This window comes from Alligator mississippiensis, chromosome 10 (genome assembly GCF_030867095.1).
Source record: "Alligator mississippiensis isolate rAllMis1 chromosome 10, rAllMis1, whole genome shotgun sequence".
NCBI lineage: Eukaryota > Metazoa > Chordata > Crocodylia > Alligatoridae > Alligator > Alligator mississippiensis.
In genome coordinates this window covers 38,332,616-38,354,875 of record NC_081833.1, presented here as the reverse complement: position 1 = coordinate 38,354,875, position 22,260 = coordinate 38,332,616, and the positions used below count along the sequence as shown (strand labels likewise).

The following is a 22,260-nucleotide window of genomic DNA, read 5'->3' as shown; positions in this document are numbered from 1 at the left end:
ATCAAAAATGACAGGAAGGAAGGGCAGTACCCAGGGGAAGCACAGCAGGCTCCAACAACAGCGGGGCCGCCCAGCTCCACACCCTCAGCTGGGAGCGCCAGCTTGGGTTTCTGGGCTGGGAGCACGTGGCTGCCCCGGTGTGGGAAGCTCAGGTAAGTGGGTGCGAGGGGACCCCAGGCAAGGAAGGAGCGGCCCCTCCCCACCCACGCCCGGTGACCCGCTCTGCAGCTGCTTGCAGCCCGCATGGGGCTGCCTGTGCCCACTCCGAACAGCCCCATGCAGGCTGCAAGCACCTGCAGCATGGGACACAGGCTGTGGGGTGCTGGGCATGGGGCTGGAAGAGGCTGCTTTCTTCTGCTCCCCCACGCTCAGCACCAGCTTGTAACCTGGCCCCACTGACAAGCTGGCAGTGGGGCTGGGTTACAAGCTGGTGCTGAGCATGCGGAAAAGTGGCCCCTCATCTGCCCCATGATCAGCACCTGGGGCTGCTGTGCCTGCACCAGACAGCCCCGCGCAGGCTGCGAGCACCTGCAACGCGGGGTGCCAGCAATAGGGCAGGTGAGGGGCCACTTTTCCCCACGTTCAGCACCAGCTTCTTACCTGATGGCGAGCAGGGGGTCGGGGCTGTGTGCTGCCTCCCACCTGTACCGCGGGGCTGGAGGGCACTGGGTGTGAGCAGATGGGGAACCAGTGGGAGCACGGGGCCTGCACCAGTGTCTTGGGGCCAGTGCCGGTGCGGCCCAGAGCAGGGTGGCAGGAGTGCGGGGTCCCAGCTGGCAGGGGCTCTATGGAGCCGGGCCAGCTCCTCCCTCTACCCGCTGGTGCAGCCCAGGCCGGCTCCAAAGATCCCTGCTAGCCTGTGCCCCGCTTTGGGCCCTACCTGAGCTGGCCCTGGGACACTGGTCTCAAGACATTGGGACGTTGGTCCCAAGATGGTGACCAGGGGGTGGGGCACCTGTCAAGGGGCGGGGCTACCCATGCGGCCCTCAACAGCCTGCCAAAACTGGGTAAGTGGCTCTCCACTCAAAATAATTGCCCGCCCTTGATGCATCCCTATGATAATATTTCACGTTGCCTTTCTGTTCACTAAGGCTCTCTACAGGAGGTCAGGCCATTTATGGTCAAGACATGGAGTGCACAAGTCATGGAATTTCCTACAAGTTAATTGGAGATGATCCTTTCCCTCTTCTTCAAAGAACAGTGAAGCACCCTACCTTGTACCTGAAGACACAGCCTTTCCTTCTAATATCCCAGAGCTGGAAGGAAGAGAAGAGAAGCAAACAAAATATAGCCTTAGGACTAGAGCTGTGAAAGACTCTGAAACATCATAGCAGAGCTACAACTCTCCATATTACAGCATCTATAAACATTGTAGAATGGCTACAGGAGAGGCACACAGCAGATGAATGAGCTATTACAAAGTCCATGCAAGATACTTCCTGGCATCCACACAAGTGGAAGTAGCACTGAATCCTTCTGTAGCCTTTAGCTGTCCAAGGGAAAGCAAACATTGACAAAACATATCATGTTATGAAAATTAAATTCCTGGTGACGCATGCAGACTTAGCCAAGTTGTCGTTGCTCCATTTATTTTAATGCAATTGCACCTACTCATATCAGGTGTGGTTTGGCCTCCAATACTGGGACTTGAAAAGTTAGCCACATTCCATACGAGATTAATCAGACCCTCATTAGGATACATTGCAATTATAAAAATACAAGCAGGAATTTCTAAAAGCACAAGTCCATACAGCTGCAAAGGATGACTTATGAGCCTCCGCTAATGACAAAAACAAAACAAAACCGTCTACACCCACCCAACATAAAGGTACAGAGAAGAAGAGAATTTCCAGAGAAAATCAGCTTTACCTTAATGTTAGTGTCCAGAGACCCTGAAGCTACGAACTTTCCAAATGGATGGAAATCAAGGCTACAGATATTTGCTTTGTGCCCCACTAGTGTACGAAGAACTGCAAAGAGGTAAGTGGCAGAGAAAGAGAACAAACAATTAGAGCTTATTTTCCCCCCAGAGAAAGCACAGAAATTCAGCCATTCTGCCTTCAACATTAGGCACGCACAAATATTGTATGTTGGCCATGCTGTACACAGGCTGTTCATCTACATCATTTACAAGACAAAGCAACAGTACCAGATGGATTGTTCCCAGACTGAGGGTTCAGCATTGCCTGCTGTAATTCTTGAAGTTAGGCACAGAAACCATTCACAGTGGTCAAAGAGCTACATGCTGTAAATGGAAAAAATCACCATGCTAAAATAGCTAGCCAACAGGGCTGTGCGAAGCTTTGGGTGCTGATTCGATTCGGAGGAGATTTGGCTCAATTTGGTGGCCAAATCTCCGAATCCAAATCGAATCAGGAGACCAATAAAAAGGTCCAAATTTATCTGAAGTTCTTTGAATGGATTTGGAAAAGAGTCAGAGAGCTTCGGAGATTTAGGCAGTCCCCATTCGCTGCTGCAGGAAGCTGGACCTGGACTCTGTGCCGGTAAGCAGGGGGTGGGGATAGTGGGGGCTGGAGGAAGGGGGAGGAGACCATGGGGGGACCTCAGCCAGGCCCCATCCCCTGCCTGCTCCCACAGCCCCCCGGAGCACCCCCCAACCCTACCCACTTTCCCAGTTCCTCCCCATGGCTGCCTTGCCCAGCCCTAGCTCCTGATTCTTTAAAAAAAAGCTCCACACTCAGCAGCAGCCTTTGGGGCTTCCGGGGGCTTGTGGCAGAGCCCCCCACGCAGTGCAGGGCAGTTGGAGGCAGTAGGGATCACCCCTCGAATTGGCAGCAGATGGTCAGGTCCGGGCTTTTTTTTTTTTTTTTTTAAAGAGCTGGGAGACTGGGGCTGTGCGGGCTAGCCATTGATGGGGCTGGGAGAGGCAGCAGGGGATGGGGCCTGTTTGAATCTCCAAATCAGATTTGGCCACATTGATTCGGGACAGCGATTGAATCACTGAATCAAATCACTGTCCCCTGAATCGGCCAAATCCAAATCTGAAGCAAATACTAGCCACTTCACACAGGCCTACTAGCCAACATTTATCTGTTCATGAGAAGATAAAGGGACATTTCAGTGGCCATTATATTGTTTTCTAGGGCACACCCTTCCACATGACTTTGTGTCTAGTCAGCTGATGCACAAATCACAACTTCCACTATTGAAGCTCTAATATTAGCTTCCTCTATTGATATTTAATGGTTGGTGTTGTATGAAGATAATGTAAAGAGACAAGGATGCTTAGGAGTCAGGCTGTCACCTTGTAACTCTACAATTCAGCAGGAATTCTCAGGTCTCACATGACTCTGAGCAGGCATGAATGCTGAATCCAATTTCTAGAAGGAAACGGTCTGACCATGACCAAGGCACTGGGTCATCAGTCATCTGGGACAGACCTGTGATTCTTGTGACCGATTAGATATGGAGGCAGACCAAGAGAGGCTATCTACCCAGAAACTACAGAGCCACTACCTACCATCATGGCCAAGCTTAATGCAAGATCAGACACAATTTGTCAGTGAAGCCAAAAAGCTAGTCAGCATTACTAGCCAACATATTTTAAGTAGCATCTGTTTATTTACATTGTAATATATATATTTTTAAAAAGCATTTGTCATTATTTATAGTATCTATGTTCTATATTTTTCAGCTCAGACAATGAAAGTAAGTTTCCCCAGCAGGTCCTTATCATGCCAAGGCTCAACTAATGCATTACAAGGGAACACTGATTTGTTTTTAAGCATTTCTACTAGAACTTGAAGAAACATCCAGAATTCTCTTTTAAAATGTAAGCCTGGGTTTTGTGAAAACCTTGTTTTCACAGTGTAATAAATTTAACACTATCAATTTAAAAGATCAGGCAGTTATACAAGTCTATACCTTAAAGAGCCAATTTATTATAAGGGTAGAAAAAAACAAACAAAACAAAAAACACTCCTTCCTGAAAAAAAAGCATCACCTAATGTCACTATAAACAGAAGATAAAAAAAAGTGTTTATCAACTTTGTGCATTTCTATATTTTCAGGTCCATCACTGAGTTGGCCACTTCTCCTGCTTGTGTGGTCATGCAATGGGAAGGAAAATAAGTTCACAAAACAAAACATGCTATTGAACAAGGCAACACAGAGACAGGTGTAGGACCTAAACCCACCCTTTCATTTTTTAAATTGACTACATTTAACAATAACAAGGTCAGGTGTTTAATGTCCACTTAAAAAACCACACAAAAAGCTGACAGTCCAAGTGCATTTTCTACATGCTAACTTAACCTACATATGTACGGAAACTGATTGGGAACACTGACTTGCACATGCACAGGCCAAACTCCCAGACATCAGGTTCAATATAAGCCTATGTACATCCAAAGATAACACCAGGTGTGAGCACATCTCTTCAAGTGTGCAGGCAAACAGCCTCAGTAAGAAACTGCTTAGTGCACTGCCACCACTACCAGCTTTGAACTGAAGAAAATGTACACTTGTTGAAAAGAGCCATTCCAGCTTCTGACCCTTCTTAATAAAGGATCAGCAGGGATACATTGCAGCATTTCCCCAGACTGCACTGTCCTCCTGTGTACACACACGAGGCAGCAAAGGAAAAACAAAACCTACTTTTAGCAGCTTCCAGGTCCCAAATTCGAATGGATCCCGACTGAGACCCAGCTAGAATGAGCTCTTCATTTGCACTGATCCTCAGGCTCTCCACTGGCGTTGTATGGCCTGTCAAGCTCTGCAAAGAAAGTTAACAGCCGCATTCAATGGATTTGAGGCCCAACTTCTAGAAGACCCTGATCCAAGTCAACAGGATACAGGCTGACTTGGATATACTCTCAAGGTGGGCTGACCAAAACTGGATGGCTTTCAATGTTGAGAAGTGTAAGATGCTGCACCTTGGTAGGAAGAACCCTCAACATACTTAAAAGCTCAGCAGTGCTATGCTCGCTAGCACCATGACCAAAAGAGACTTGGGGGTCCTGACTGACCACAAGAGGAATATGAGTCACCAATGCGATGCTGTGGCTGGCAAAGCAAACCAAACTCTGGTGTGCATCTACCAATGCATCTCAAGCAAAACCAGGGACATCACCCTTCTGCTTTACTCAGCCTTGGTGAGGCCACAGTTGGAGTACTGTGTCTAGTTTTGGGCCCCCCACTTCAGGAGAAATGTGGAGAAGCTTGTGAGAGTCCAGAGGAGAGCCACTTGTATGATCCAAGGCCTGGAGAGCCTGCCGTACAAGGAGAGGCTGAAGAACTTGGGACTCTTCAGTCTGGAAAAGAGAAGGCTGAGGGGGGACTTGGTAGCAGCCTACAATTATATAAGGGGTACATTAGGACCTGGGAGAACAGCTGTTCACCAGAGCTCCCCAAGGGATAACAAGGTCTAATGGCCATAAACTCCAGGAAGGCCGATTTAGACTAGACATAAGAAAAAAGTTCTTTATGGTGAGAGTGTCCAGGGTTTGGAACAGACTTCCCACAGAGGGCGCAAGCACACACTCTGGACTCTTTCAAAAAACATCTGGATATTTTTCTTGCTGGGATCGCTTGATCCCAGCTAACTTCTTGCCTATGGCGGGGGGGGGGAGGGGGCTGGACTCAATCTCATGAGGTTCATAGATTTCATAAACATTAGGGCCTGGAAGGGAAAGTAGAAACATCTGCCACAAAGATACCTGGATGGAATATTAAGGCTGTACCTACTCTGCAACTGTTACTCAAGAAAGCAGTTAATTAGTAACATGAGCAGCTCTACACAACTCAAGTCTAATACTTGGCTAGTAATTATGGGATTTAACATGTGCTGCTCCTGCCAGAGTTCTATACTGTAACCCACAAGTGTCACAGATGCAGCTGCAGAGCCCTGTGATCCAGTCCACAGTACTGCCTGTGGGTCTTGGAGCTGCTTTGGGTTTTTCATGCATCACATAGACCTGGTTTGGTGTGTGTTACACCTGGGGTTGGAGCCAGTGTGCACACTGCACATGGTGCACAGGACCAGTCTGGGGCATGCACTGTATGACACACCTGCATCAGATCAGCCCTGCATGCTGGATTTAGCAAGCAACACTGGTCTGTGAGACCAATCTGGCCCATGGACCAGCCCCATGACCCATATCTGGCTTGTGGGGCTGGATGAATTTGATATCCCTGTAGTAACTAGCATTTGTTTTTCAATAACACAGACAAGACTTCCTAACTATGTAGCCAACTTGGCTGGCCCTTCTTCTGTCAGTCCCCAGAATGATGTATTACTTGAAGGGTACTGCACCAAGAACTACAGAACATCCTCCATGCTCTGTCTTGCTGAGATACTCTTAGACAATCTCCCAAATTATTCCAGAATAATTCCAGAATCATTCCAGAATACATGGATATAAACCTGGGTAGTTACAGGGAAGGTGTGGATACTTAAGTCAGGTCTCCTTGCTGACACTGTAAAAATCTGCTGTATAGACACAACTACACTATGCTTATTCTAAATGGTTTGCAAGAGTGTCATGACCTGGTGGCAAAACCACACCTGTACTTAGAGTGACTACTTAAAAGCCTTCTTGCAAGCAACAAGGCACATGCTGCTAACCAAGAGTGGTTCAACAGTGAAGTATTTGCATGATGCAACATGCAATGATTCCTGAGTAAACAGTACTTTTCATCCTCAAAGACCTGAAAGTTTTTACTTATTTACAACTTATTTAAATACTGTGGCTGCAGGGAAGCATTTTAAAACAAAAACACATCACAAAAATATTGAAAATCATTCTCGTAATCTAGTTATTGTGCATAAGATTAGAGGTGCACTAATACACTGGTCCCATATCAGATTGGCACCAATATAGGGAAAATAGACAGCATCAGCAATTGGCTTTCTTTGCCTGATGTGGCCAATAAATGCTGTGCATGTGCTCAGCTGCAGCATGCATGTGGTCAGGAGCACAGCCTGGCGGCTTGGACGGCAGTATTGTCTGTTAAGTCTGTTGTGGGGGAAGGGAAGGGGCAGATCCAGGCCCCTGCAGCAGGGGAGGGAGTAGGGCTGGGACAGGGCACAGGGCGGAGCCGTGAGCATGCTGTGGGGGCAGCTCCCACCACTGCGTGCACCCCTGGAGGGCATGTGGGGCCTGTGCCTGCCAATATGCGCATAGGACAGGGAGGCTGCCATTGTGGGCTGGGACCAGGCTGGCGCTGGGCTCTTCCTGGCAGGGGGTTGGGCTGGGGCTCCACTTGGGACAGGTGGTGGCAGCACTGGGAGTGGGGTTACAGGGGGGCTATAGCAAATGTTGAGGTGGCTGCAGCCCCGCGCCCCATAACCCTCCTTCCAGCGCTGCCCCTGCCCCGAGCACAGCCTGACCCAGAACCCCTCCGCAGCCCTCAGCTGCAGCCTGCCCTTACCCCACGCATAGATCTGGGGGACACATGCCCCACATGCCCACCTGGGGTGTGTGCAGCAGTGGAAGCCATCCCCCTACCACCCCAATGAGCTGCTTGCAGCTGTTTCATGCTGGCTGAGCAGTGCCTGCCCCAGCCCTACTCCCTCCCTCACTGTAGGGGCCTCAATCTGCCCCCACCCCACGCCCCTTCCCTCCCACCACTCCTTCTCCCAAAACAGACTTACCAGCCTGACACTGGTCTCCAAGTTGCCTGGCTGCATATTGGAATTGGATTGGTATTGGCCGATATGGCTCTTTAAAAATCGGCCACTGGTATCAGCCCAAAAACTCTCTATCAGTGCACCCCTACATAAGATTATTATTAGGTATTTTTGGAATTACTAAACCAATACTGTTATTCCATGCTCTAATATATGTGTTAGCTGTGCCTAGCACAAGTCCCTTGAATAATTCAAACCTATTCTATTTAAGCCACGTGCCATTCCCTGACATTTCCTTTATAAGTTAAAACCCAACTGTACGAATGTAATTTGGTTAGGGGTGAGGATCAAGGAGAAAGTTAAATCAGTTTGGGACTGCACTTCTGTAAGATTGAAGCTATTACAAGGATCAGAAAGCTCAAACTCAAATTAAGGGTTACAAAGCTTCTTGGTAAAAAAATATCACTCCTCTTCCTCTGACAAACAGTAGGAGTTGTGGCAATTTAAGTTACTAAACAAAACCAAAGATGCAAACAAAATGTTTCCAAATCACAAAGCAGAAAACCTTGATTACAACCGCCCACCCCTCTCTACTTTCTGCAAACATGTGTTTTATTAAACAAAACAACACTAGAAGAGGTTCTGCCTCTTCTCTTCCCTGGAAAACGTAGCCTGTTCGGAGGTACAGAACTGGGGCTCTGGTTCTCTCTGCTCACATCAGAAGGGTAGAGAAATGCTCAATCTTATGCCTCCACCATTGGATAACAGTGCTTGTCTAGATTCATATTGCTGTGACATCATCAAAAAAATTCTGTAAAGACTTTGCTTAAGTCTTCTAAGAAAGAAGTCCAGTGCAGTTAATAAGGACAAGAGACTTCTTGTATACATAATAAAGTAAGAATATTCAAAGAAAGAAAGACTGTTTCATGAAACGTGCATATGACCACCTGGGTGACTGTGATCATCGCCTGCTGGAATTTACTATCCAGTGTAGGGCGATGAAAGTAAGAAGTAAGGCAAAAGTCCTTGACTCCAGGAGGGCTGACTTCAATGAACTAAGAAGATTAGTAGGAGAGGCATTGGGGTCTCAGAGCTTCAATGAGATGGGAGTTCAAGATGGGTGGTTGTTCCTCAAGGAGACAATCCTCTGGGCTCAAAGGGAGTCAGTCCCATTGCGTACCGAGGGGGGCAGGAGTGCTAAAAAGCCCCCATGGCTCGGCAGAGGCATCCAGGAATGCCTGAGGGCAAAAAAGGAGGCGTACAAACAGTGGAAGCAAGGGGCTATCACCAAGGAGGATTATACCTCTGTTGCTCGTGACTGCAGGGAGGCTGTTAGGAAGGCCAAGGCAGAGATGGAGCTAGGGCTAGCGACCAGAATTAGGGATAATAAAAAGTCCTTTTTCAAATACATAGGGAGTAAGAAGGCACCAGGTGACGTAGGCCCCCTATAGGACAGGCTTGGCAATCCGGTGATTGCAGCAAACGAAAAAGCTGACCTCTTTAACAAATTCTTTGCCTCCATATTTCTGAACAGGGACTGGGACATCTCCCCCACTAGGATTACGGATGGACCCAGGGGAAGCATTGCCATGCCTAGGGTCAGGGATGACCTAGTTAGGGAACTTTTGGAGGGGCTGGACGTATTTAAATCAGCAGGTACAGATGCTCTTCATCTGAGGGTACTGAGGGAATTGGCGGGGGTCATAGCAGGGCCCCTGGCACGGCTGTATGAATGCTCGTGGGGCTCTGGCCGGGTACAAGAGGATTGGACGAGGGCCAACGTGGTCCCCATTTACAAGGGAGGAAGGATGACCCTGGCAATTATAGGCAAGTCAGCCTCACCTCGGTCCTTGGGAAGACCTTTGAGAAAATTAACAAGGAACACACCTGCAAGGGCTCAGCAGGGGAGGTAATGCTCAGGGGCAACCAACACGGGATCACTGAGGGAAGATCCTGCCTGACTAACTTGGCTTCCTTTTATAGTCAGGTCACAAAGTCCCTGGACAAGGGCGTCAAGGTGGATGTCGTCTTCCTGGACTTTAAGAAGGCCTTTGACACTGTTTCTCACCACATTCTCTCAAAAAAACTAAGTGACTGCGTCATCGATGCCTACAGAGTCAGATGGGTGGCAAATTGGCTAGATGGTCACACCCAGAGAGTGGTGGTGGATGGGTCATTTTCAACCTGGAGGGATGTGGGCAGTGGAGTTCCCCAGGGCTCGGTCCTGGGGCCTGTACTGTTCAAGATCTTTATCAGCGATCTGGATGCAGATGTGGAAAGCATGATGTCCAAATTCGCTGACGACACCAAGATGTGGGGCGACGTGAGCATGCTGAAGGAGAGAGACAGAATCCAACTAGATCTAGACAGGTTACAGAGGTGGGCAGGTGAGAATAGGATGGAATTCAATGCAGAAAAGTGCAGGGTACTGCATCTAAGGAGAAGGAACCAGCAACACACCTATAGGCTGGGGTACACCCTTCTTGTCAGCACAATGGCAGAAAGGGATCTTGGAATCAATGCTGACTCCAGGATGAACATGAGCCGCCAATGCGAGGAAGCAGGCAGTAATGCTAACCGCACCTTGTCGTGCATCTACAGATGCATCACAAGCAGGTCCAGGGAAGTGATCCCTCCCCTCTATGTGGTGTTGGTTAGGCCACAGTTGAAGTACTGTGTCCAGTTCTGGGTGCTGCACTTCAAGAGAGATGTGGCTAGCACTGGGAGGGTTCAGAGAAGGGCCACTCACATGGTCAAGGGGCAGCAGATCAGGCCCTACGAAGAGGCTAAAGGGCCTGAATCTGAATTCAGCCTCCACAAGAGAAGGCTGAGAGGGGATCTCGTGGCCATTTACAAACTCACGGGGGGGGCCAGCGGAAATTGGGCGAGACTCTGTCCCCCGGGTACCACCAGGGTTTACTAGGAATAACAGCCACAAATTGTTAGAAAGAAGGTTCAGGCTGGACATCAGGAGGCATTACTTTATGGTTAGGGCTGCCAGGCTCTGGAATGGGCTCCCAAGGGAGGTGGTGCTCTCTCCTACCTTTGGGGTCTTCAAGAGGAGGCTGGATAGATATTAGGCTGGGGTATTATGACCCCAGCACTCATTTCTGCCCGGGGCAGGGGTTTGGACCTGATCATCTGTTTAGGTCCCTTCTGACCCTAAGCACTATCATACTATGAAAGAAAAAGGGGAAACAGTCTCCCTTCAGTATCCCTGCAGCAACTCTCTCTGTCTAGCTCAGCTTCCACACCACCAAATCAAATAAACAGAGGCGGCAGCATAAATGAATAAAATATGCCTTTATGATTAGTACATGCTCAAGTCACCCTGTATTACTCTGGAAATGTTACTCTAATTGTAGTGGAGTCTAGTATACTGTGCACAGATGCTCCCTCCCAATGAAGGATCAACTCCATATGCCATTTCAACATACTGATAGACAATGGATGCATCTACACAAGATGCTTAATGCTCAGAAGACTAATTCTACTGTGTGCTAGTGCAGCAGGCAAAACCTGTACTAATCTTCTAGTGTGCAGTAGATTTAGTCTAATGCACATCACTAAAAAAACATCCATCTCCACTAATGTAGAGTAGTGCTGATTACGGTACATTTAATACCCGTCATTATAGGTACTAAACTTAATGCACCATAATTACAGTGCATTAATGAATGTGTAGATGCGTACAGTGAATATGAGGCAGATGACCATCATAAATGTTGAGCTATAAAACAAACTGACCTGCCCTAAAATTAAGCATTTAATTATTTGTCATCCAGTAACAACAGAACCAAGATTTATTAACTGGGTAAATATAAGGCCCATATGAAATTCAAGTGGTCAGACATCCTGGATTGTCTGAAGAAAAACTATGAAGCAGATTACTGTTCCTTTTTCAAGTCAGATTCAGGTCAGTCTAACTCATGCTGGTATCATGCATTCAGCTGCACTGATATGCTATGGATCAGGGATGAACCCTATCACCCCAACCTTGCAGCTTGTGCTTGTACCCCCAAGCAAGCTGAAAACCACCCAGCTCTTACCATGATGCAGTTGGGCTTGTTAACTGACCAGATATTGACTCGACAGTCATCTCCTCCAGTTGCAAGCAGTCGACCTGAACTTTTGCCCAGAACCAGTGAAGACACATTGCTGCTGTGAGCTATGATCTCTTCTGTATAAAACAAAGTGAACAAATTATCACTACAAACAATTCTTCTTGTATAGCTCCCCCATAAGAAGCTAAGAACCCTTGTTCTTCACAGTGACTTCCCAGTTTCCACTAGACAAGCTGCAGCAACCTAGTGTTTAGATAAGAAACCATGCTACATATCTGTCCTGCAACAGCTGCTCTTGGCTCTGTAAGCTCTATTTTCTTTGCAGTGTCTGCTGATCACCCTTTATGATCCTATTCTAGTCAGTGTGGTTACCAATGACTGACTTCTCTCACTAGCAGCAGTTCAAGAGCTTTTAGAAAGAGAATTTGCTGGGCTTCAGCATAATGCTTACCAAAGCTACTTTACCTGTTAAATCTGGATCCACTCTCTGGACAAGATAAATTGTCACAGAAGCTGACATTGTATGAAGCAGCTACCAGCCATTTAAAGGAAGACTCCCTAATGCTGTCTTGGAGAGTAGAAGTGAAGACTACCCTGCCTCAGCCAAACTGGCATATTAGTAGTAGTGCCGCATGCTATCTTACAGAGAAAAAATAGACTCAGCACCTGGTATAGGTGGAGTTCCTGTCTACTAAGGCTTTGGCAGAGGTTTTGTCTGTGTTCTCACTATGTAACACAGGTGAAGCAGAACAATACAGTAAGCCTGTGGCAGTGACAAGGGATTTCCTTATTGGAAAGATGAAGAAGATTATGTTTTATGGGGATGAATGTGAAAATGGGGACTAAAAAGAAAGACTGCTTATGAAAAAAAAGGTAAGTTTCTTTTATGAAAACTGTGAGAGAGACAATAGTGCAGGAACTTCCCAAGCACTCCTGAAAGAGACAAGTCCACAATGAAGAAGAAGAGGAAATGAGATCAAACTATGTTTGCATAGACAGATCTATTTTAGTTTTACATCAAAGGACATTTTAACCCACCCAAAGTGCTGGCAGGTATATTTATCAATTCTCTACGTCAAACCCTCAAAGTTTTGTTTTTTTTTAAAGAACATTATATTTGTATAAAATTGGTTATGAAATGTGTTTATAGAAATATTAGGTAGTAGCTAATCCAGCCTTCATTTTGATAACAGGGTGTGGGAAGCAACTCACTCAATAACAAGTGTCACTAATCCAAAAGGATGGTAGAGAGCAGGAATAATAAAATAATTATATGCACTTTGATCTGAGATCTCAAAACATCCTCCTGAAAGTGAAACTATGCAAGTTTCATATTAGCTAGAGAAACATCTTTCATGTTACAACTGTAATTAGGTCATTAATTAAATGAGGGAGAAGGGACACTTGCTGAAGATGTACTTACACTACAGTGAAAGACCTATGTGACAATACAAAACCTCAGTATATTTGTACACAAGGAATGAAAAGTCATAAACAATACTAGCTCAATAAATTTTCCTTTGGTGTTAGTGGACTCACTGACTCTTAAAGACTCAATGGTGCATGTGCTGAAGGCTATTATTGTGAGGTGTCAGCAGCTCCTCTTTGATAGCATAACAATTTGCTACAATTTTCAAGAGTCTTTGAAGCCTTCATCCCTTAGATTATAAATATCACATTATAACTTTCTACTACTGGCACCCTGTCTCTCTAAAGTGCTGACTTCCTTAAACCTCCAAACTTTTTCATGAGGTGCTATTACATACTGGCTCAGCAACCTGAAACTGGTAATTATCCTGATGAAATCTTTTTTCTATCACTCAGAATTCTTATGATGAAGAGGATGCTAAAACAGGGTAAGAGATAGTCATATTAAAAATGAAGAATTTAGATTCTCTTCTCAAATGAAATTGACTGTAGATCTGAAACTGACCATGCACTTGTTTTTCCAATAAGGTATGACTCCCAGAATTTGAGAAGAGGAAGCAAGGACAGTCTTTTTTTGCTTGGAAAGTATTAACAGAAGTCCTACCCAATAATGGGCATACAGCAAGGACAGGCACTATACAGGCTCTGCTAATACACATTAGCTAGCAATATACCATGACTATATTCCTACTAATCCATTTCTGGATCTCCAACAGTTACCACACAGCACATATTTAGAAAAAAACAACTGCTTCCTATGCCTCCTACCCATTCTTGGCACCTAAATATAATTTGCCACAAGGATCCATTCTTCTGTTCTGTCTTGGGCATCCCACAGCTGCTTTATCACTCTATCGCTTTATCACTTGTGTTCAGAGACACAAAAAAGCAAACAATTAGAACCTGATAAATCTGCTCTGCTGGCACCAGAGACAGTATCAAGAGAGGATGGTATACACGTCTAAAGGATCATCTTGCGCCCTTCCAAATGTGGTTCAAGAAACTACTGCACTTGTAGTCACATTGAAGGCAACAGTATAAAACAACCAAAAGAGACAACTGATACCAGACATGCATCACATCCCGTGGCAGAGCTGGTGTCTGTGAGGGGCTCTAATCTGCTGCCCAGCGGTTCCTGTATAACATTAAAATAATCTGGAAACATATTGTTTGCCTGAGAAAAAGAGTATGAGAATGAACCTAAAAAAATCAGAACTTAACAACTATTTTCTGATGACAGAAAGGAATTCCCTATACTTTTCCTCAATTTTCTTTCTAAGAGATGTGGCTGACAACACCTGGTGGCACCTGAGTGTCCTATCTAACAAAGGAGGGGGATAACCACCGTAAGTGATACTCACGCAGCTTCCAAGCTGTCTTGGTGGCAACAGAAGCTGCCATTTCCAACTCTGGCTACTTGCTGGTGGCCACAGATGTGCCCTCACAGAAGCAACGGTTCACTTGGCAGATAGGTTTCTGTGGGGCTCAACCCCACAGGCCTCAGCTCCTGCTCTTTGGGCTGTTCCGCCGCATTTGGGCTTCTGCAACTGGTCTTTTGAAGGTCAGGCACGGTTGTATCTGGAAGGTGGGTCTAGCCAATGGGTCAGATCTCAAGCTCTGTCTTCACCTTGCTCTGCATCAGCATGGCAGCTGCCTGAAGGGGGAAAAAGAGAATTTGTCAGGCGATGTCATGTGATAGACGAAGCCCTCAAGAAAGACTCTCCTGGCCAAGCAATGCCTGTCTGTGTGGCAACGAGCAACCAGGCCAGTAGCTAGTCCCTGCCTGGAAGCAAAACAGACGTGGGTGCGACAGGCAGGTGAACTGGACCTGGCCACACTCCACTTGCTGTCGTCCGTCTACTGTCAGTGGCGCAGTGGCAGCTCCAGGGCTTGACCCTGGACAAGCTAGCATGACCAACCCAGCATGACCGGCCCAGGAGGTCGCACCCACCCTGAGCAGCACTGGGGTGTATGTATGTGTGCGTGGGAGGGGTGCTGCAGGGGCACCCAGGCACCACGACAGGCCTGTGCCCCCCCGCAGTGTCAGGGAGGGGGAGAAGAGGAGGGGTGGGGGGGAGGGGCGGGCGCCCCCCAGATCCCTGCCCCACTTCCCTGGTGCCCGTGGGGTCACGCCCCGCCGCGGGGCTCCGCCGCGACCCCTTCTGGGGAATGGACCCCTCACCCCCAGGCCGAGCCGGCACTGACCCTCCCCCTACCTGCGGCGCCCCCCGAGCCCGGCTCCCCGCTCCCGGCGCCCACCTGCTCCCATCCCCCAGACTGATTGGACACTGCCTGACAACCGGCCCCTCACAACAAACCTCGGGCCCAACCCGGGCCCTCCCCGAGCTCCGCCAATCACACGCATCGCCTGCATCCGGGCCCGCCCCCACGGGAAGCAGTCTCACCAATCAGAGCGGACCGCCATCCCCGCCACTCCTCAGCCAGTGAGGAGCCACGGTGCAGACGTCTCTTTCAGTGATGTCGGCCAATCAGAGGGCACAATGGTTAAAACCCGCCCCCGCACGGAGCGACGAGGCCAATAAAGGTTTGAATTGGGCCTCTTAGTTACTGCGGCGCTTGTGACCACTGAGAGCAGCGCTTATTAACGGAGTCTCTCCCTCTTCCCACCCCCGCCCAAACACACTTCGTAGCCAATGAGGAAGGAGAGAGAGAGAGACTGGGAAGTTGTGTGGCCATCTCGACGCCATGTTAGATTAGGGCAGAATGACCCAGGCTACCTGGAGGGAGGGTGCTGCCTCTAGGCGGCCCCGTCCCGCAGCGCCACCAGCGATGGGTCCCGGGCCGGGCCGGGCCGCGGGGGCACGCCTGCTTCTAGTGCACCATGTGTCCCTCGTTTCCTTTTGAGACTTTCTTGTGGGGCCGCGTCCGAAGGCTTCTCACTGAAACTTGGATGTGCCACATCTGCCGCCCGCCCTCTAGCCGCTCTCAGCTGCCTTGGTCCTTGTTCTTGGCGAGTCCATTTTAGCTGTTTCTTACCTATGAGTTATCCTCTAGATGCGTACAAAAGGACTGTTTCTCATTTAATCCCTGCCTCTCTAGGTATCAAATTTGGTTGACAAGTTTATCATCCTCCAAATAATCCTCCTTCCCCCTTTTTTTAAAATGATAGGCGTTATATTTGCCGTTCTCTATTCCTCTGAGACCTCCCCAAAGAGCCTTGAGTTCAAGAAGATAATCAGAGGTTGTTTTGACTATTTCCTAGGATTCTTTTGTGTAAATTTTAGGTTCTTTCATGAAAATTTTGTCAGGCCCTGACTTGAATACACATCACATATCTAAGTCCTTTTAAATGTGTTCTTTCCTTATTTGGCCTGAAAAAAAAAATGTACTGTGATCAAAGGAGTATGTTTCGATGTCAAAATGGGGGTAGCAGTGAAAGGGACAGGGTGTTGTCAGTGTTGTTGCCAGCCAGAGTTGTGTCCTAAGACAGACAGAACATGCAGGAGTGGCTGTTGCTTGCATCAGAAGAGATGCAGTGATTCAACAGTCAATGTGTAGAAGCTGAAGCTAGAGAAATTCAAATTGGAAATGAGAGTGTGATTAAGCACTGGAACAAGCTACTAAGTGGTAGATTCTCCAACTCCTAGTATCTTCAAACAACTGCATATCTCAGGGGTTGTCAGCCAGGGGTACTTAGATTTATAGATCCATAGATGTTAGGGTTGCAAGGGACCTCGGTAGGTCATCGGGCACTTTCCTGCCCTGGGCAGGAAAGTGTGCTGGGGTCAGATGACCTTAGCTAAGTACTTGTCCAGTCTCCTCTTGAAGACCCCCAGGGCAGGGGACAGCACCACCTCCCTTGGAAGCCCATTCCAGATTCTGGCAACCCTTACTGTGAAGAAGTTCTTTCTCACGTCCAATCTAAATCTGCTCTCTGTCAACTTGTGGCCATTATTCCTAGTTATTCCGGGGGGGTGCAGAAGGCCCTAGTGGGTACGCGCGGGCGGGCGGGGACGAAGCGCTGCCATGCACCATCCTGTGTTGCTGCGCAGGCATCACCCCCTGTTCCACATCTGGCCACCAGGGGTATACTGATCCAAAAAGGTTGAAAACCCCTAGTGTATATGTTTCAGTCAAATAAAAGTGATCGGGCTCAATAATATTCCTTATTACCTTTTTGAAATTACTTGGAAGCTGTAATGATAATTGCTGAATTGCTGTATTTGTGGAAAATAAGCAAATATATAGTTAAAATTGCTGTTTTGTTATAAATAATGCTAGCACATGAGTTTTTGCATATTTAGAAAATATTTTTGGAGTTCAAGGGAATCAACTTTACAAATAGCTAATATCAAGGGATAGTATTATCATAGAACAAGTTTCAAGATGTGGACAAAAAAAATCAACAGGCCCTGATGTGTAACCTTGATCCATAGCTTACAAAATAAGAGGCTAAAACTTAGGGCTCATTTTGACTGTAGAACTTGACCATGATGTAACTGAATCAGAAGGCAAATGTTTTCCCCTTTGACTGATTTGTTTGTTGGCCTTAAAACAACAGGGTAGCAAGAATGCAGATGACCAAGTATGAAATAATTAACAAAAGATATACCTCTCTATACAAAAGCATTTAATGGAAAAAATGCAACCTGTGTGCAAAGATCTATTTAAAGTAAGTATGAAGGTACTTATATTTTTGTAATATCCTCCATGGTAGAAGTCCCAGCAGCTTCTGGAGAAGCTGTAGAAAGGCCTTTGGGGAAATACAAATCAGTTAACAAATGGTTCATTGAATGCAGATAAGAAAAGGATTCCACATTTCCCTCTGGCAGCGCTCTGATACTCAGTGACTGATATGAGCAAACAAGGGATCAATTAGGCATAAAGTTTGAGATATTCAGACAGGCGAGGATCCTTGCATAGTTTTTCTTCTAGTGCAATATATTTTTGTGGTGCTGTCTCCTTGTGCCTAAAATGAGGAGGAAATCATAGAGAGAAATGGGTTTGTTTTATCCAATAATAAAAGATGAAATTTACTATTTTCAATTGATGCAATTACCAGGCAATTTAAGTGGAAAGCCACAGTGACTATCCACTTGTAGACTCTTAATCGCGCTAATCAACCCTTGTTAAAGTACACTGTTGATTATCAGAACCTCGGTTATCCAGAGACCAACTTTTTTTTTACTGATTTAAACTCTTGACATTGTATAAAAAGCTGTTTTCATTTTAAGCTGTATTTAATTCAGTATTACATCTTTACTCTTAATTTTGATAAAGTATTGTAACCTATAAATGTTGTGCATAAGTTGAGAGAGTTAGTAGCTATGGATGTGTGTAGATGAAACAGGGCCCTAAATTGAAGTGGTGGGTTTTTAAAAACACTGATTCAATTTAGGGCCCTTTAAACCCCTGTGTTCTGTACACCTGTGTAACTTATCTGCCTCTCCTGAGGTGGGGAGGGGAGGGTGAGCTGTTGGCAGGTGGAATGGTCCCTGGGCTGCAGGGGGTGGGAGGAGGGAAGAGGGGCTGGTGCTTCTGTCCATGGCAGCCCCCCACCAGGTGGCACCCAGCTCAGGCAGTCCCAGGGAGCAGCGCAGCCGCAGAGGGAAGCACTGTGCTCCCGCGCAGCTCAGGCAGGCAGGATCCGGGTTGGGTGGGGGGAGGAAATCAGGCTTGCTGAGTGGAGCCTGCCTGCCTTCCCAGGCTACTGCCAGGCTGCCTGCATGGGCTTGATGCAGAGTCCCTGAGCTTCACGGAGCCTGGTGCTTCACTCTGTGGCTGTAGGGTAGCGAACTAAAAGTCCTCAGAGGAGTTTTAGTTTGCTGCACCCCAAGTCATTTAAGTCACATTACGCTGCCGAATTTGCTACAGCGGTTGGAATTACTGTGCAATACACCGCTGATGCATGCAAACACCAACACTATTAAAGCAGTGCAAAAGCATTTAACCCTCATTAAAGTGCCCCTCGTTTTGTCTACGCACAGCCCAAGTTACTATAACACCTCACAAAGTAGACTTTCATCTACAAAAGCTTGTGCCTTTCCAAGATTAGTCTCTAAGGTGCCACCCTGTCTTGCCTTGTCTGTAAATGTTGGCCTTGTATACTGTTCTCTTTTAAGCTTTGATACAGTACCGTATCTCTATGATTAAGTTCAGTACAGTAATTTGTAACTGTTCCAAATGAATTCAGCTGTCCAAATGGCTTTATAGCAGCTGCTTTCCAGAGGGGTTCAAATAACAGGGTGTACTGTATTATTTACCTGTTGAGCCTCATCTCTAGAATGCGAATGCGGAACATGGCATCGGAGCAATAAGCTATGTAAGCCTCCTCATCCTCCACAGTCATGGAGAGCTGGTTTTGCTGGTACCATTGTTGCTTCTTTTGCAACTCCTGTGTTTCCTGATGGGGAACACAAGCAAGCAAATCAGTCATAGGATGACAAGGAAGAGCATGAGAGACAGATGCAAAAGACAGCATCTCAGAGTTAAGGGAACAGAGGTGAGGGAAAGAGAAAATAGAACAGTAAATTTAGGGAGTGGAGTGAAATGAGTAGGTTGAAGACGAAAGCAGTCTTCCCATTTTTCACTCTCATTAAAGGGGGGAGGAGGGTGTGTATGTGTATGTATGTTTCATCTTAGCTAGAGAAATGAGTAGCATAGTTTCTTACCTTCCGTCATAATGAAGAGACAACCTTTTGTGTTGTCACCATACAGGGTAGAACAGCCTCTCACCCAATGCTGGACTAAGGAGAGAAAAGGGTTGAATACCTTCTCAAAGCGAAGTTGGATGATGTTGGCCTTGTCAATGAGACGGTACTTGAAGTCAGTCAGGCAGTCCTCTTTGAGGCGTAGGGCCTGCCACTTGGTCATCTTCTCTATGTTTCCCATTTGAATAATAAAAGGTGCCAGGTAATCTAGATCCTGCTCATCTTGTCGCTGGCGCTCTTCTTGCATTTGACGCTCCTGGTGGGTAAAAGTGAAAAGAACCACTCTTGCACCAGCAATCAAAACATCCCCAGACAAGGCACAACCACAGCACACTAATCAGTTAAACCATGTTAAGTTTACTTGTTTCTTTTTTTTTCTATGATAACATGGTTCCTTCACAAAGTCATAGGGACAGCGGCCCAGGTTCTCAGCTAATATAAATTACTGTTGCTTAATGTTAGTCAGTGGAGCTATGCTGATTTATATCAGATACAATTTTTGGCCCAGGAAGTTTTAATTATGCTAGAGTGGATTTCTTAGTTCTTGAGATGGATTTCTGTGCCCACACGTAATAAGCACTGGCTCCAACCCTTCTAGGAAAACTTGAACTAGATCTCACTGATCCAATCACACCAGCAGACTCTGGGTTATTCCACGCATTTTTTGCATCTAAAGCTTGACTGTAGTACTGGAGATAGCACATTGTGTTAGTTTGTGATTACTGGCTGCTACCTACCATTGCCTCTCGCTGTTTTTTGCCCTTTTCATTTCTTTCTGTGTCATAAATGGAAACAGTCAGCTTGTTGGCTCCTTCCTCTTCCTCACGGATCTTCAGAATTTCAAGCACCTTCAGCAACATTGGAAAAAAAATGCCCTTGTATTATGTCAAACTACCATCCTCCATCTATTTGTTCTGCTAAGAGGGCATAAGCAAGGAAAAAGTATGCAAGTACAACTGTATCTGCTTATAAACAATTTAGATAGGGGCATATCTGCCTGTATTTTTACGCTGATGCTACATCACTATAACCAAAATAATGTCATTTTCAAAGAGGATTTATCATGAGAAATAATTGATATTCACAAGAATAGCAGTTTGGTATGAGATTTTTAATAGAATCTTTGATAGAATTAACCAGAGCTCTTCTCACATCATAAGCTTCCTACTGATTCTAAAAACTGCTGTGTTGGCTTTGATATATTCTGCTATATACTAGAAGCCACCAATACAATAATCTAAAACACTGCTTTGTTGGTGTGTAAAAGCTCAGCAAGTCCAGACCATTTTCTAGAAACCCAAGTTAGGTGGTTCATTTCACTGCAATATATATTTCCAGAAAATGTTTATAAATTATTCCTAATATTATGCAACAGCACAGTACCTCTTATCCAAGGATATCAAGCCCCTTTACAAATTAAAGAAGCCTCACATTTCACAGATGGAAAATGTGAGGCACAAAGGAATTAACAAACTTGCTCAATATCATACAGGAAATCACTGGAAGAGTTGATTTTATAATCCAGAGATACCCAATTTAGATACTAGGCATATTGTCTTCTCAACTATTTCTACTGTATCTAAAAATATGTTAACACCTACTGTGATCCTAATCAAATGTCACTTTGTTCATTTTATATATAGAATAAAGGGTGCAGTTCTAATCCCACTGAGATACTCTGGTAACATTATGAACTATAGGTGTATAGAGCCATAGTACATGGATCTAGGGTTTTGGTGGCCCCCTACTTTGCTATCAGACTGATTCCATCATCTTCATTCCCTAACCCACTGCTGCTGTGCGTTCTCCTCACAAACGTGACTCTCATCTTTGGCTCCAGTGGCCTTTACTGATAGAGTCTATGTGCCTGATAGGTTTTGTGGCTGCTTAAGTGAAGACTTCTAGAATTGCTTTTTTTTTTTTTTACTTCCATGCTTAAAATCCACCTGACTCCCATATGAGGTGCTTAAAATGCCTCTAAGTATCTTGTTCCTAGGTACAATACTTCTGACTAGTTCGCAATTAGATTGGATACTATTTGCCTTTCCTTCTATCTTGCTCTACAAAAGGCAGATGTATTTCTAGATATTCCACCATGTACATTCTTTATTGCAGTCCTTTGCTGTTAGAGGTCCTTTGCTGTTTTTTTTCCAATGTTGCTGAAGGTGCTTCCTTTTCTATAAAACCGGAGCAGGGTATACTGGGTGCGTGACTCAAGAAGTCATATTTGCATAATTTAGGATAGAGACCAGCATTGTGTTATCAGAACACTTATCCTTGTTTATTTACTGGATAATATATGAAGATATGGAATGATGTGGAGATATGAATTAGCTACATTTAGGTCCAGACTTCTGTCATACTCGCTCAGAGACTTCCCATATTACCTCTGTTCCAGATTCCCAGACTTGATGCTTTAAGCGTTTCTCTTCCTCCATTAGCTTCAACATCATTTTGTACAGATGGATCAGCTTCTTGTCTTCCTGAGATGATCCCACCTAAACAT

General features: G+C 46.0%; 2 protein-coding genes across 6 annotated transcripts in view; both read right to left on the bottom strand.

Annotated features, from left to right (window-relative positions):
- KATNB1 (katanin regulatory subunit B1) overlaps nt 1-15,426 on the bottom strand; it is a 30,371-nt gene extending 14,945 nt beyond the window's left edge. The window contains exons 1-6 of one of the 4 annotated variants that reach the window (XM_059713688.1): nt 15,402-15,426; nt 14,445-14,737; nt 11,641-11,771; nt 4,618-4,735; nt 1,870-1,970; nt 1,215-1,256 (exon numbers count right to left, since the gene is read on the bottom strand). In XM_059713688.1, the coding sequence (XP_059569671.1) occupies nt 1,215-1,256; nt 1,870-1,970; nt 4,618-4,735; nt 11,641-11,771; nt 14,445-14,484 (432 nt within the window). In that variant the 5' untranslated portion in view covers nt 14,485-14,737; nt 15,402-15,426. Of the gene's footprint in view, nt 1-1,214; nt 1,257-1,869; nt 1,971-4,617; nt 4,736-11,640; nt 11,772-14,444; nt 14,738-15,299 lie in introns of all 4 variants that reach the window. The other 3 variants (XM_014597072.3, XM_006271690.4, XM_006271691.4) reach the window with 3 other exon arrangements.
- Nucleotides 15,427-17,653: 2,227 nt separating this feature from the next.
- Nucleotides 17,654-22,260, bottom strand: part of DRC7 (dynein regulatory complex subunit 7) — a 29,003-nt gene continuing 24,396 nt past the window's right edge. The window contains exons 14-18 of one of the 2 annotated variants that reach the window (XM_006271726.3): nt 22,142-22,252; nt 20,492-20,602; nt 19,816-20,010; nt 19,308-19,447; nt 17,654-18,013 (exon numbers count right to left, since the gene is read on the bottom strand). In XM_006271726.3, the coding sequence (XP_006271788.1) occupies nt 17,920-18,013; nt 19,308-19,447; nt 19,816-20,010; nt 20,492-20,602; nt 22,142-22,252 (651 nt within the window). In that variant the 3' untranslated portion in view covers nt 17,654-17,919. The remainder of the gene's footprint in view (nt 18,014-19,307; nt 19,448-19,815; nt 20,011-20,491; nt 20,603-22,141; nt 22,253-22,260) is intronic. The other variant, XM_019497325.2, reaches the window with a different exon arrangement.